This window comes from Lampetra planeri, unplaced genomic scaffold (genome assembly GCF_965212315.1).
Source record: "Lampetra planeri unplaced genomic scaffold, kcLamPlan1.2.h2 scaffold_1387, whole genome shotgun sequence".
Lineage (NCBI taxonomy): Eukaryota > Metazoa > Chordata > Hyperoartia > Petromyzontiformes > Petromyzontidae > Lampetra > Lampetra planeri.
In genome coordinates, this window is record NW_027614107.1 from 1 (window position 1) to 16,931 (window position 16,931).

The 16,931-nt window shown below is 41.0% G+C and overlaps 1 protein-coding gene across 1 annotated transcript; it reads left to right on the top strand.

The window, feature by feature from the left end:
* Window positions 1-8: 8 nt before the first annotated feature.
* On the top strand, window positions 9-16,198 carry LOC144739251 (contactin-3-like; the record flags this gene model as incomplete). Its single annotated transcript, XM_078622217.1, is given in 21 exon segments — window positions 9-120; window positions 734-884; window positions 5,579-5,657; window positions 5,659-5,707; window positions 6,423-6,445; window positions 6,447-6,464; window positions 6,466-6,600; window positions 9,334-9,381; window positions 9,383-9,452; window positions 11,030-11,121; window positions 11,123-11,189; window positions 11,279-11,328; window positions 11,330-11,429; window positions 12,204-12,274; window positions 12,659-12,877; window positions 13,268-13,312; window positions 13,314-13,394; window positions 14,497-14,683; window positions 15,218-15,330; window positions 15,417-15,582; window positions 16,110-16,198. Coding segments are annotated over 21 exon segments (1,965 nt in total), but the record flags the coding sequence as incomplete, so codon positions are not given.
* Window positions 16,199-16,931: the final 733 nt, after the last annotated feature.

Consider the following 16,931-nt stretch of genomic DNA (forward strand, 5'->3'; position numbering starts at 1 on the left):
AAATCGAAAATGGAGCCCTTTCAATCATAGCATTAAACCTGTCAGACTCTGGGATGTATCAGTGTGTAGCTGAAAATAAACACGGTGTTATATATTCCAGTGCCCAACTAATGGTGTTAGGTAAGAGTGCTTCTCTCCCTATGCCATTTTTTCAGTCTATCTGTCTGGTGTGTTTCATCATCTTCTAAGACAAAAAACAGCAGCCTGCTGGAGCTGTCCTCAGCAATCAGTCATGAACTCATTTGATGTCAATATGGGCTGAGCCAGTAAAAACATCAATATGATGAAAAGATTGGAAGTAAAATGTGGCACTCCCATCATATTTATGTGAGGACTACCGACACGTTGCTTTCATGGCATGTGCATGCTTTCTCATGGAGATGTGGTATTGATTTATTTGCAAAGCAGTGATGAATTAATGTGACTGAAGAGATGAGAAATTCAATTCTGTCTGGACATATGTGATGACACATGGCAGACCAAATGAACGCATGTATACACATGGCTAAATCACTGCCGGGTGGGTACTTGGGGGATTTTAAAGGTATGTGTATTTGAAGGGTGTGGTTATGGGTATGGGGCGTGCATTGAGTCCAGGCCGCTGCGAGTTCATGTTGGGATCTCCAGCTGCTCTCATTGAAGCTGAAGGTCTTAAAACAGCATCACTGATCTGCAGTGCTTCAGGTGCCGAGATTTTCTGATCTCACGCCTTTCTCTGCTCCCTCACATGCAGCCTCACCTCCAAGTTTCTCCAAAAGTCCATTAAAGGCCTTGCTAAAAGCCCGTTCAGGCAGTGAAGTCACTCTTGAATGCAAACCTCAGGCCTCGCCCTCAGCAATTAGCCTGTGGAAGAAAGGGAACGAGATCCTGCAAAGAAATGAAAGGTAAGATGAAAGTTGACAAAAACACTCATGGCAGATTTCATTCACATTGATTTCGCTCGTGTATTTTGTATTTGTGCAGATGCATAAAAGGAAAGGCTAATGAGGGAATGAGAATTAGAAATAGACACCCTGCAGAAAAATTAAGTAATTGGGATGCTGGCCTTTCATATTAACACAGCATTCATGAAATATTTAGGAATTTAAAAGATTATTAATGTGCTGATTTTGGACAGACAGTGCGGGTTCCTTTCAGAGCAGGAATTCAGGAATTTAAAAAGACAAATGTGGCTACTGTAATTAAGTAGGTAATGGTGCTCTGCATATCATGACATGTAAGCAGTTTGATTCATTCAGTCACTGGGATTGAACAAAATCCAAGACAAAAGAAAAACTCAAGACAAAAGCCTTGAAAATAATAGGAAATAATAATAATGGCTTAATCTTATAATGGCACATTTCTAGACACATTATTCATTCACTGCACATTCATACGCTGATGGTGGTTCGCTACATCTGTAGTAGGAATGTGAATCCCCACGACTGAGACCAATTGGATTCGTGTATCGATACGTTGCCTGTGATACGATACATTATCGATACAGTGAAGTCCCCTGCCGATACGATGAGATTCGATTAACACCTGTTCAGGATGTACTTCAATTCCATTCATGAGTTGATTCATTAATGATTTGACAGTGATTTTAATTTAAACAGTACAATTTGACTCAATACAATTCATGATTCAAACACAAAAACTTACAAGCCTGCATCTGGTTTGGTCTCTCTTTTCTTTCCCTGTGAAGGATGAATTTGAGCTGTGATTTTCTATGAATCAAACCCAATAAATCCAACCTAAAAAGAAGATGCAATTTCCAATATGGTCCAGACATGTGATTGTTTTATTCCTAATAACACTAAATTATAAATTCATTACACTAGTTTTTAATCTCATTCTCTGTCCACTCCGTGTCATGTTTTTCATGCGAGCTGCCATGTTCGTTATTGCTGCCACATGCTATACAAGTTAATCAATAGGTAGGTGTGTGTTTAAACAGTTTTAAGGCCCGTTTATCACACACCTAACCATGGATTAACCCTGACTTACTGCAACACGGAATTAGGCAGATGTTCTGTCAAGTTCTACATCTTCCTTCTCAACATATCTGAAGTATCTCCAAACTTCAGACTTGTGTGTCTTTGTAGGTTTGCTGAATATCTACTCTTCACCTGTTGTCTCTCTTCCATACATTTGTTGTCGTTAATTAACTGCGTCTGTCCCACACCTCCATGGTGACGGTACATTCAAGACGCCTCAAGACGGTATAGAGGAGATTGACTCATATAATAACCGAGTGTAACAATCAGACACACCACGACCGATGCGTCGGTCAGTTCCCCCAGCAACTGTGCCTGATGCAAGATGGAGCTGCTGGTGCAGTTGCATCGCAGACGTCTGTATCGGACCACTGATTCAAATTGGTCAATCTCTCCATTCCTAGTCTGTAGCCACAGCTGCCCTGAGGCTGACTGACAGAATTGTGACTGCCACTTCGTGCCAACAGCCTCTCTGACTCACCACCAAACATTCACTCACTGTCATACAGGTGTTGTACAGGCATCACAGGGGGCACGGTTTGTTGTGCAGTAGACAGTTTGGCTATTAGTAATAATTGCTAATTATCAAACATAATTCTGATACATAATTTAGAGCTTTATAAATTCATATTAAACAGCAATAGGCCACCGGGGAAAACCTGGAAATTTCACTATCTGAAGATACTGATAAGTCTGGAAAAGGCGTGAAATCGAGCACTGACACTCTCAACCAGCCCTCATCACAGTGCACAAGTACAAACACTCATGTATCTTCTCTTTAAACATCAGCGATAATCACTTGAAAGTCAACATCACTTTATTTATAAATAACTATCAGTCTAATAATGTTACAAGGCACAAGCAAACATTGGGTCATGAAACATTCATTCCATGAAACATTTTTAAATTAGTGTGCAGATTTCTACATACTAAAACCCTCATTCGGATTCATGAATGCCACAGAAAAACTCAGATATGAGGGTAAATACATGTGTAACTCCTGATCGCCAAGCAATCATAAACTGACAGTACGCCCCTGGTAATCAGTAATTTGCATAAGTCCCCGCCCCATGAAGAGCCAGTGACCAAAGAAGGAGGTGGAAAGACATCCAGTCAACTGGGAAAGGGAGTGTTGGAATCTCATTCATGAAATGTGAACAGAACTAATTTGGGGTGTAAACTGTAAGTAAATCTCCACATTCATCAATATTTTAATTGCTCCATCAATCATTTCGTAGCTATGAACAAAATCAACACCCGCTGCCGACCACTGTAGCTCGTGTGTATTTTTTAAGGATGCATAAATAATGTTTGTCACAAAACTACCATTTTAATTCATATAGTACTCTGTTATGTACACAATATGCAAATGTATCTAAAACATGAGCTACAAAATGACAAAATATTAAAAATAACACATTTACTTAGCTAAAATTCATTCAAAATTCATGACTGTGAATTAAATCGACTCAGTATATTACGTGTTCTTTCTACTTGCTGAATGATAATATTAATATAATAAAGTGCCTAATATGGATCTTAAAACTGCTACTTGTATTTGGTCATTTCCAAAAGTGACAAACACTATTCATGTGCATTCTTAAATTTACACACAGGTTTTGTGTGGTCGGTAGCACGTGTAGATTTTCTAAGTAGCTACGAAAATATTGGAGCTACTGAAATATTGATGAATGAGGAGATGTATGTAAATTTCAGTCTACGAACAGTTTACACATAAATTCATTCTGCTCACGTTTCATGAATGAGACCCAGTGTGAGTATGTGTGTGAGTGAGGGTGTGTGTAGGTGTGAGAAGGGGGGAGGGGAGAAAAGATGGCCGGCAAAGCAGGCGGTTTGAGTGGGAGCTTTGTATTGTCCACGCAAAAAAATACCACAGTGTGTGAGTGTGTGGTTTATGTGGGTTAGTAAAAAAGTTTGTCTGTGAGGGGGGATTCGGCAACCTGCCTATTGCCGCTAGAGACTCACCGAGTCAGCTGATGAGTGGAATCCTTGGTCAATAAGATGGTATAACTTTGAGCAAACATTTGCAGCCAATACTTTGTTACAGAACTGGGATACGTTGGTCAGATTCACAACACAAAGAAGTAAACAGATCAGGAATCCACTGAATAAAACACTACTAAACACATCTGCTGAGGCTAAATACCTCTTAATGCGTTTTTCTACTGTGAGTGAAAGCATCCGTGATGCGGTGAGGCAGAAGCTGTAGCAGCATTCTGCGGCTGTCAGCAGCGTCGACGGGGTGAGAAACAAAGGTAGACCAGATCGTTCTTCTGCAGGTATCAGCTTGAGAGGTTTTCCGTTCGGAATTCAGCTCGTTCAGCAAAGATGAGATCCGTAGGCCTGAAGTTTTTGGGGACGATTTCTAACTCCAATCCTAAATAATTCAACAGAACAACTACGATGGAGCAGGATCCAAATCACCAACCTTCTGGTTACTGGACAACCTACTCAACCTCCTGAGATAATGTCACCTTCAAGAGCAGAGACATCTGACTAGATCATAAGTTCCACTCTGAAATGTTGCAGATAGTGAGCAACTTTAAGGAAGCAGTGGAAGTGGTGCTTAATTCAATTTGTTGTCATTCTTTATTTATCTTTGTCACCAATCAAAGGTGAGCAGATGAGCAGATTAGGAACAAGATATGACAGGTTTTGGACAATCCATCTGCAGACTCCTTGTCATCCTGACTGGATGAAATTCTGCAGAAAAGCTCCAAGAGTGACTACACTCTAGACTTTTTTCATGCATCAAGATTGAATGAGAGCAGCTGCAAGAAAGTCATCTCAGCACGCTGTGGAAATGCTTTTGTTAGAATCGCTGTCACACTCCGCATTCAAAAGAAGGTCTAAGAGAGAACAATATGAGCAAAACAGCTTGTCAAAACATCACTGAGGCTCCTTAGTTGGCTCCAGATTGGAGGCTACATCTATAGCTGCAGAAAATTGGCACATATTCCCCAGCTGACTGACATTTAGCAGACTATATGTGAAGCCCACGCACGTCATTTGAGGAGTACAGAACTAAATGTATGCAGACACTGGATGACACAATATTTTATTCATATACAGGCATGATAGGAATAGAAGCATTGTTTTAAAGGAATTGTACATACGTACATTCCGAATGGCAAAAATTCACAAATACTGCCAAAAGTGTTTTTCTCAATTATTCTGTGTGAAGCCATGTAGATAGTTTTAGAACACATTGTCAACAGTTTTCAAAGGAACCTTTTCTTTGATTGAACACCTCCAGTGTATGTGTGTGTGTGTGTGTGTGTGTGTGTGTGTGTGTGTGTGTTTCAGGTTTTTGAGTCATCTTTCTGATGTTCCCCAAGCGATTTAGTAGTTTTCATGAAATCACTTCTTACTCTGAGCCTTCACCTTATTTTTCAAACTGGATGTATGATAGTATAAATACAATAAATTAAACTGGCACTAAGAAAAAAGGGATATTGAATGTGAGTGCAAACTGATTATTCTGGACAAATTCCGTACATAGCTCAGAAGCCCAGGCCATAACCTGTGCATAGTCAGCTTCAGTCAATACAAGTGGCTGGTTGCTCTGTCTTCCACAGAATTACTCTGCTGGCCAATGGAACATTAAAGATCACCAATGTAACCAGACGGGATGCAGCGGACTACACGTGTGTTGCTAAAGAATCAGTTTGGGATTGCAAGCACCACAGGGAGACTGATAATCACCGGTGAGTCACAGTACTCCTTGACTAGCCTTCCTGTTGTGGATAATGTTGTCAAGATTTCCTTGCTATGATACATTTTCTATAAGACTTAGAAAGGATGATGTTGTGCTCTAGCACTTTTAATTTGAATATGTCTACCAGATGGATTTCTCCGATGTTTTTAAGCCATTGTCAAAATAAAAAAAAAACAAATGAAATGAAATAGAGGATGTTTGACTGTTTGTCTGTCGGATGAATGACATCTCCATCATGGGAGAGCACATGTCCTTCCTGACAGGCACCAGCATGCACCACCACAATCTATGGGACCCATTGGTTTAATCCTATATGTGTGTGCATGTGTTTAGCTACCTGACCTATTTTTCCACTTTTATTTCACTCGCATGTTAACTGACAAACTATTTAAGGTCATTGAATGTAATTACAGTGACCTTTTTCTCAATATATTCTAGAGGCTTCCAATTCGCTACAGTCACCAATTATCTCTATAATCCCGTTGCAAGCATTTTTCTTCCATATTAATCGTGGCAGAGTAAACTAAGCATGTCATTAAAATGTTACTACTCGTCAGGCTTGGAATTTATGCAAAAGCTTCCATGGTTAGTTTAATGATGGCTTGATGTCATTGGGAACTAAGGTGAGATGTCAGGTGTCAAGGTGGTGTGAAAGGTTCTTGTGACAAAGACCTTAACATGCTGTCATCTGTTTGTCTGGCCAGAGCCTACGAGAATCACCATGAGGGCCAACAAACATGGAGATCAATTGTTGGCGAGAGCATCGTGTTACCCTGCCAGATTGCTTGTGATCCAGCTCTGGATGTCTCTTTCTCGTGGGCATTTAACGGCCAGCTCATTGACTTCCAGCGAGACGGCGATCAATTTGAGAAAGTGGGCGGGGTGAGTCAGCTCAAGTATTAAACTCAGTTACTTACTGGGATTATTGAAGCGTACTGTGTGGTGTTTAAGTAAGGGCACATTCCACTGACCTGCAGTCAGGCTTTTTAGACTTGTAGTAACACACAAGCACACACTTTCATGCATACTGTCGACTTGGATCAGTAACATTCTTTAATTCATGTCCTGTAAAAGCTTCAATTAATAATGAAAGGCATTCCCAGGTCAAGAATTGGGACTTTTACCTTTTGAACTGGCTTTCTGAGTCACTATGTAGATCCATTAGCCATTCCCGTCATACATAGCCGCTCATTAATAATATCTTTCTACTTCTCATTCCTTCAACTTTTCTTACTTCAAGGAAGAACACTCTTATCTTTTCCTGTTGCCATAATTGAATTTGCATACCTACTTAAGACTTTCAAGTTCCAAAATAATTAAGTAATGAGCGTGCTGGCATTCCCCAAGGGCAGCCATATGTGTAAATGTTCATTTGAAAACCTCATGCTTGGAACTTATGACAAGTGACAACTCTTTGTTCAAGAGAGTTCCCTTTAAGGAAGGAGAAAGTTACTTTAAACACTGTTTTTGCTGTTAATTTTACTTTAATCATTCAATAGTCATTATTCTGACCATTACAGGCCATTTCTCTGAATATGCCCTCTCATTATTGTGGACATTCACTTAAGGTAATAATTCCCAATATTAATGACACAATGTAATGTACATCAACCGACTCTTATTAATTAAGTTACATTATTTAAGCAGATCTATCTCATCCTGCCAAGGTAGGTCACCGTGCTCTCAATAAGATTGGCCGTCCTGTCGTTGAAAAAAGAGATATTCACTGAACTGTGTGTAAGTCTGTCAGACAATAGGAGAGGGGATGTATAAAAAGGGTATAAAGTGCTTTGGAAAGACAGTGCCATTGAAAGAAGAGAAGAATAGGGCTCTACACTCTCAGATGGGTCGGAGAGCTTGAGATCCACAGCTGTTCATGCCCACTTACTACAGAGTGCTTCTGGGGGTCAGTGCTCACAGTGAGTCTGTCCCCCTGTTGACACTAATGATGTCAGCATTGATCAAATTCATGATTAATCGCGATTATGAAAGTCAATGTGGATAAATCATAAGGATTTTAATAATCACAGTATGGCGTGGGACTTGTTGTGATGTAATTAGGAGGTAGACGCGGAGGTAGTCGATCCAGTGATGGAACATCTCCTGCATTTTGTCTAATACATGTGAGAAGCACTTCAGTGCTAAAAATAGCAGAGTGAAGCAATCTGCCAGGAACTTTTTACACCAAGTAAACATATTATATTTGCCGTATGGGACCATTTCAGCTACACGAAAATGACCTGGATGACGGACGGACATCCTGTCTGCAAAATATGTCAAACTCTGTCCCAACATCTTTGGGGAAAAAAATCTATTACCCTCTATGCCAATATCATGGTAATTAAGTAATGAGTGTAGCACCACAAATGATTAATGTCACCTTAAGTTCACAGACACACACACAGACACATTCAAGGCAGGAGAGAATGAGCGGCGGAAGTGGGGCTTGGAGCCGGAGGAGGAGGGGGTTGGGGGATTTGCAGCTGCAGCGAAACGCTGCCTCTACTTGTTGAGTCACATGAACAATATTTCTGAAGAATATGCATATACAACTATTCAATATGCAGTATATAACCAATCCTCTCACAAATGGATGGTCTATTCATATTTTATTCATTTATTCATTCAGCTCAGGCAAGGGTTGAAAAGTCCATTTTAAAGGCCATTAAATGATCTCTCATCAAAGACCTTAACCATGCGGTGGTATATTTCATATCAAAGGACATGACGCCCTTGAAAATTGTGGAAAAACCTGAAATAAATCTTAAAATGATCTTTGTTTCCCTCCATATCATTGATAATCGGGGAGACAATTCCTTGAGGACAATCACGCCTCCACAATCTATAATTGTTAAATACACAGTTGAAATTTAAAAAAATATTTCTATCCCCCTGAAAACATGATGTGAGTGAAAAGGATAACATGCAGATTCTTTTCTCAGTTAATTACATAAAAAAGACGTGATCTTACTGAAGGAATCATTTTGTGGATTTATACGGTACAGCGTCAGTGACTCAGCATGTTCATTACCTGTGGACAGTGCAGTCACAGTATCAGTTTATTACATGATTTTTTTTTCCAGGCAGTACATGCAGTATATCAAATGTTAAACTGTTTAAATGTTTAAACTATGAGGTTAAATGACATAAAACCAACAAAACTAAAAGATGAATTCAAGCAAAAGCTTAAACCCATGCCATGGATGTTTTGTGAAATTCATTCATGACCATCTAATACATGCAGCTTACACAGAACAATATTTGATCTTCATACGCATATCAAGCATAGGCACATGTAATTACAAAACAATTATGACTATCTGGTGTATTTAATAGACTGTGTTTGTTTTGTGAGTAGCTCACAGATGCTTATGGGGGGGGTGGCGTGGGCTGGCTGGTAGGATTTGAGCCTGAAGGACAGCCAGTAGCCATATTTGTGCAGAGAACATCTGCCATGTCATTTGTTGTTGTTTGAAGAGACACGAGAATCAGTGGCCTGGTGAGGCAGTGATTGTGCAAATAAAACATCCCGTAGCCAAATAATGAATAACAAAATTAACCTACTTTTTATCTATTTCTTTTGTCCGCTTTTCATTTTTCCTGTTGCTCCTATAGAGTATATCAGGAGATCTGATGATTCGTAACATTCAGCTGAGCAATGGCGGGGAAGTATGTGTGTATTATTGACACTGAAGTGGAGAGCCTGTCTGCTTCTGCCATCCTGGTTGTCAAAGGTAAGAACCTGATAAATATCAGTGTGCAGTTGTCCCACATGTGCCCGTACTGATTGAATTAGTAGATGAATAAGACCCAATTTGTTGTGGACAATAATGTGGCATTGATGTCAGCAGGAAGGTTTGATGGGGAAAAAGAAAAACCTCAGACACTTCCTTTAAGTACAATATATGAATGTAGGCAAATATTAATGTGTCATCGCTCAAATGTATGTGCTATTAAAATGTCTAACTGCAGGAGCAGCTGGGGTTAACATCATGGAGACATGCTCAATTTATCGGGCTCAGCATGCAGGCTTATCTCTGGTCATTTACTTTGGCAATCATACCCTGTAATAGCAGTCATAGGTGCCATGGGAAAGCTCTGTTTGTCAAAGAAAATGACTAGAATTCATTCATTTCCACATCTACATGTCCTTCGGGTGACATTTGTGATCAAAATTATTCAGTTGCCACAAATTCAAATACATTGAGTATGAAATCCCTGTGTCATGTTGATCTTGTTCCATCACATTATCTTTTGGCCACAACAAGAAGATCCCTAGCTCGATACCTGGCTGGGGCTGGTTTCAACTTTGGGAGTTTTTTTTGTGTGGAGTTTGCTTTCTATGCTCTTCTTTTGCCTGCCTGGGTTCTCTACGGGTTCTCCAGCTTCCTCCCACCTCCAAAAACATGCCATAGGGTTGACTGGTTACTCTAAAATGTGAGTTTGCATGGTTGTCTGTACTTGTTAGGTGTGATAAAGAGACGACTCTGGGAGCTGGGATCGGTGCCAGCAAAATCTGCAAACAGATATTTTCAGAAAAAATCATTAAAGCTTTGAAATCACTGCATGACACAACAGTGATCGATAGACCGTGTGCCAGTATCTGCGTTTGTGGCCTGGGGATTTCACTAGTTGAAAGTGCACTTAGGGGCACAAGTGCACAAGCCAATTGAAGAGGAAATTGGGGGCACTTCGGTACGCGTCACTTATCACGTCAGTTCCACTTGGGTCCAGGGAGATGAAACATGTCTTTGCATTGTTCTCAGAATGCTGCTAAAATGGATAAGAAGTCAATGAAATGACATGTTCGTTGACGCCTATAGCAAAAAATGTTGTTTTGTATTTATTTATGAAGATCATTTATTTTACTGACGTTTTTACTGACATCTTTTATTGTTTAACATGTTTTATTGTTTTAAAGTGCCTTGCTTCCCATTAGTTAACTGTTTGGGACCTCGCAACACTGCAGCCATTCTGCATAAAAGCCTTCATCAGAGTGAGTTCTGATGTGCACTTGGGTGCACATGGGTGCATTAAGAGCACAAGCTGGTACCCGTGGGACAACAGCACAAAGTTGGATCATCCTTGCACAGCTCAGCAAGAGCGTACAATTTAGGGGCAGTAGTGCAAAATCACAATATGTACTCGTCAATAAATTAAACTTCTCATTTTACATTTTACATTCATCAGTGATCCCAGTCAATATCTGTGTTCCACTTCTGGCGCATCACATTGCAGTGAGTGAAAGGATGATGTGAAGCTTCTCAGAATGTGAGATGAGTTCATGATGCTTTTTCTCCTATTGATATAGGTCCACCAGGGCCCCCCAACAAAGTAACCGTGGAAGAGATCACAGACAGCACAGCGCAGCTCTCGTGGACTCCTGGAAGGGATAACGGCAGCCCCCATCACTGGTTACATCATACAGTGCTTGACGCCATTCACCGTGGGCTGGCAGGCTGTTGACACAGGTAGCCTCGACACACACTACCTGTCCCACTTCTCTTGTATGGTTCACTTTTTCTGAGTCCGTATTTATTTGTCCATGTCTAATTCACAGTGCCTGAGGTGGTAAATGGTAACATGCTGACAGCCACAGTGGTGGGTCTGAAATGCCTGGGTGGAGTATGAGTTCAGAGTGGTGGCCCGCAATCATGTGGGTCTTGGAGAGCCCAGTCCAGCCTCAGGCAAGACCAGGACAGAGGATGCTAGTATGTAAAACCAAACAGACATGCACACGCACAGAAACAAAGATATGGGAAAAGGGATTATATTCATATTCAGGAATGATATTTTTGTCTTGTTGATATTTTGTTAATTACAAAATCCCAAGAAAATGGTATTTAAATCCACAGGAGAGATGCAACCACTTGCATTTGTAAAGCCCATAATTATATGCCGCTTTTGCTCTCTCACATTTGGAGCAATTTATCTGCTGAGAATCGTTTTAAATCTTTGCCTGGTCTTTGTTCATCATGATATAACATGTCATTCCCGACAATATTTTGTCTCCAGTCAGCTTTTTCACATATACGCACAAGACATAGGAATAATGGTTAAAGAAATGTGACTTTAATTTGTGACATTCAACCTGAATAGGCAGCCGTGCATGCAAGCTTGTGGTCAGACATAAACACTGATTCAACCCCTTGCTGATATGACACATTTAGTGTGCCGCTCCACTGACCCTGGGGATAACCAACACCATCGGTTTTGCCATTACACTGCTCCTCCCACATAGTGGTAAATAAATATTTCACGTCTGGGCATGCTTGTTTATGCACGGTGACTTTTGGGGCCGTATCAGTGATTCACTGTACTGTGATTTTGGCACAGTGTGGGGGCATATGTGAGGTGTAAAATAGAAGGCCATATCTGCAGCAGGCAGCCTTGTTAAAAAGCTACGAGTTCAGAACAGCTGAGGGATGTTGTTGTGTTTTGGAAGCTGCCCTCTAATTGCTCCCTTCTGGGCATCTCTCTCTCAGTTCCTGATACAGCTCCCACTGATGTTGGAGGTGGAGGCGGCACAAAGTCTGAATTAGTGATAACATGGGAGGTAAGTCATCTGTCACAGTTTAGCCTTCTCTCCATTGCCGAGTAATTGTTTTGCTTAATTGTGCAGAAATGAATGTAGCAATTTAATGACCCTTATCAGAGGGAGACGCCTGAGTCCTCCGACTCAAGCCCTTAGACCACCATTTCTGCCTTTAAACACAAGGAAAGGGAACACTTCCTTTAGAAGAGTTTTGCACTTAAGCCACAATTACAAAGCTTTGCACGAAGCACAGATGAGGTAAAGGTGGCTGTGAAGTGGTTCTTGCAGTAACTGTAAAAAAAAGGAACTGCACACGGTTGTGAGCGACAGTGCAGAGACGGGTATGTCTGTTTCTTTGTCTGTATGCATTTTAATATCACTATAGTTTTTGTGTTTTGCTCCCAGCCTGTGCCCGAGGAGCTGCAGAACGGAGAGGGCTTTGGCTACATCATCGCCTTCAGGCCAGCACGTGCAGTCACTTGGACCAGAGCAGCCATCTCCACAGTGGGCGTGTCACGCTATGTGTATCGCAACGACACAATCCCACCCTTCGCACCTTTTGATGTGAAAGTGGGAGCGTACAACAACCGAGGGGAGGGGCCTTTTAGTAGCATTGCCAGCGTTGTACTCGGCAGAGGAAGGTATGGTGTGGACGTCCTAGCAGACAGCAGAGTGATACCTGATTCCTTCAGTGATGGAGAACAGTGACGTTGAATTGATTAGTTTCCAATGCTGTTATTTGTTTTCCACTTCCAAGCCGGGAATGTCATCTTGATATGAATTATCTTCCAGGTAGATTACAGGAAATTCTAACAGACACTTAGCACACTGCGCTGTCAGGGAGGTATCCTGTTAATTTAATTTGCTGGGCAGATAGCATTCCCTTGTGTCAGTCACAGATCCCATTAAAAGAGAGTGAAGGAAATAGCTTCTGAGTGAGACTACAGGTCTTTTCAGTGCTTTTCACTTATTACTCTGACTGTGTTATGGGAGGTTTTTTGGGATTCTCACCAGCACTCTATTTTTGCAGTCCCCAGTGTGGCTCCTAAGAGGGTTAGGGGCTCAAAGTGTGTCTGCTACACAAATTGAAGTGATCTGGGAAGCTCTTCCAACCATTCCTGAAAGAGTGCTTGGATATGAGGTGCGTTATGACACACACAACAACAACGAAATCTTGTTTTTTTTTTTTCCCCACATAACCTGATGATGGAGCTTTTCTCTGGCTTGTGTACCAGCACATAACCACCCTGTCCTACTTTCTCTGTTTACAGTATTCAGCTGTGTGAATCTCTAACATCTCTGTAGCTGTTTTCTTTTTAAGAGTTATAATATAACACAATGACCTTGCCACTCTGGTGTAACAGCAAACCCACATTGAAAACACAATCCCTCAACCTTTCAAGAAGGTGGAAAGGGTGCTGCTTTGTTTTTTTTGTTTTTTTCCCTCCGCTGAAGCTCTTTCAATATCTGTCACCTCTGGCCCCTTTACACAAAGCTCTGCAGTTGCCATAGCACTGGCCACATTGTCCATTTAGTACAGAGCTTACTTCTCCAAGCGCACTCCTTAAGTGCATTGAAGTCACTGAATCTCAACAGCCCACCCACAGTGTGGATCCACAGCTTCGCTCTGTACATGCACATCATTTCGGCTTCAATTAGATATTGTTGGGACGGTAAAAATGCAATCAGGTTTCACTTTAATGTAATCACATATACCTGCTCAAAAGATTGCATTACTTTTAACTCAATTCCAACACATATTATACTCACTTTTAATTTATAAAGCATTTGAAGTACAATAATTTATGGCGGGTGTGGGGGGGGGGGGGGTATCCCTGAAGGAATAATTTACATTTCATTTATATTATTTGTTTCACATAACTCTCTTATCACTTATCACTAGTTGGATGAATATTGAGGATGACCCAAAGCAAGCAAAATTACTTTTTATTTCATCAAATATCCTCCCACTTTCTTCAGAAATGAGATATTAGTACAGACTTACATTTTAAATTACACCCCCCCATAGTACAGATATTATTTGACCATTCTGGTTCTCTGTGCTTTACCCCTCTGATATCAGGTTTTTAATGAAGAAAATGTACAGATCCTTCTGTGACTGTTACAACATAAGAGAATATGTACCAATAATACAAACATCATCTGTAATAAAACAATTCTTGATTCTATGAAATAACACCTATATCTGTTTGTGCGTGTGACGTCTTTCTCCCCTGCAACAGATCATGTACTGGGAAGATGACACCAAACCTGACACCGTCGGCAAAGTGCGCATATCTGGAAACTACACACTGGCGAAAATAACAGGGTTGAATGCAAACATGGTGTACTATCTGACTGTGGCTGCTTGCAACACAGCTGGCCCTGGGCTGCAATCAGCACCCATCAACATCACCACAAAAAAGTCACGTGAGTTCATCCCAAAGGGGGGAATTCCGAATAATTATTCAAAGGTTTACTATTCATGACTCACATCATCCTGCTCACAGGATGGTCTCAACATGATAGGTGTAACATCTCATCAGGTTTGCTGGTTGTCAGTCTGACAATAACACTTTGAACACAATAGGAGATGAGTGGAATGAAGCTACAGGGAAAATGAGTTGTGTAAGGGGACACACGATAGTAATGTTAAACCTCTGTGGAAGCTAGATTCTCTGTGATTAGAGATTTCCGACTTTGGACTTTCTAAAATAGGAGTAAAGAAAACAGAAGCAGCATCAGCGTAGGGGATTACAGAGTCCAGCTCTTCTCTGCCTTTATCTCTTTGCTGTGGTAATACATTTTCAGTGAAAGACAGAATTCTATATCATGTCATGGCATCCGGAGTTATTGTGTGACCCAGAAACCATGCATGCGTTTATAAAGGAAAATAAACCAGTCATATTGCAATCACCTGGCAGAAATCCTGTGGCATTTATCTGCCTCTGCATCTTTTTCTAGCGCCTGATAGAGCACCCCTAAATATACAATGGACCATGATTGGCTCCACGGTCACACTTCACTGGGATCCTGTTGTAGCCATGGAAACAGAGTCAAAGGTCACTGGGTATTTGGTATGTCCAATTTCACCGTAAAGCTCTGATTTAGAATGAGTTTTTTAGCATTTAGCATTAGTTCATTATACCCTCTCCTTTTTTAGGTCCTGCTGAAGAGACATCGTCACAATGACATCAGCACCATACTAACCAACAAAACCACTGTGGAGCTCAGACTCGCCCCCAATGACAACTATCTCATTCAGATCAAGGCCATGAGTCCAGGCGGAGAAGGTGTGGGCAGTGAGCCCATCCACATCCACAAATTAAGTGAGTTTGCTGTTGTCCTCCCTTTACTTTATCATTTCTTGTTTGACCACCACAAGAGGCTTCATCATAATTTAGAGAGAAAATGTAATTTGGACTCATCGCATCCCTCTCAGACCATGTGTTTAAGACTTATTTCAGTGTTGAGAAAAGCGACCTTTTTAGAACTACGTGCATGGTGTCATCCATCTCTGCCATGAGCTTATTATTCTTTGCTGACTGGTTGCACAGTGTGACAGCATATAAAGCAGGTCTGTGCTCCCACACCACTGCTGAGGACTGTGAGACGGCTCAGTTTACTGCTCTCCACGGTGATGCGATACCAACGTTATCTTCTCAGGATGCTTAAACAGTCTCTCCTGCTGTAGGCCTGTAATAACAGAGATATGGAAAGCTTTAACGGCCGGCTTTTGATTTATGATGACTTTTCAGAATTTTAGTGAACAGGACAGCAGAACATGGTTTTCCTGCTCTTGATTGGATGGATATTTCTGCTCCCTCTCAAGTGAATGTGCTCGTTCTGGTTGCAGGCATGGGAGCACGGGGCTCAGGAGCAGGCCGCCTCAGCCCACCATACCGCTCTGTAGTCCTCATCATTACACTGCTCTGCTTTGCGTGATAATGGCTCATCAGAACCTATGGACCCCGCCTCTCTCTCACCCCGTCCTCTGGTCAGTCTGTCCTATGTTACCCTTCCAGTGGACTGGCAGAAGGCCCAGACATCAGTGGCAGGACTGGAAAAGCCTGGAGAGGACTGAACTGCAACAAACACTCAAAGGACCCTTGCCACATATTTCATGAGTTAGGCTCTCCCAACAACTTGATTTGTGAGCATGATTTTTTTTTTCAGTATATACTCCAGCATCAAAGTGCCATCATGCAATTTTTCAATTTTGGAAGATGTCTACATATTTTATTTTACTAGTATCTTTTGGAGATAACAATGCCTTAAAATCTAAAAATAAACCCGTACCTAATTAGGTGACAGATGCTGCTTGCTGTATATTTTCATCAAAACTATTCAAAAGGTTTTTAAAAAACATGGCCACAAATATTGATATTTGTAGCCACTGATATTGGTAAATTGCTATTGGTGAAAAGATTACAATTGATCATTCATCATTGCTCATTGATCATGAATCAGCAGTTTGTTCAGCTTTTGGCAAAATCGTTTCAGCTTTTGGAGATCCATTTCATCCTTTGTCAAATTCATTAAGGATGTATTGCAAATCAACTGTGCCTCAAAAACCTTTTTATCTACAATCTGAGATGATATATGATCTGTGTAGGAGCCAGAGACTCTCGAGATTAATTCCCTCTATACAATGCCATGCTAGATATGTGAATTGTGT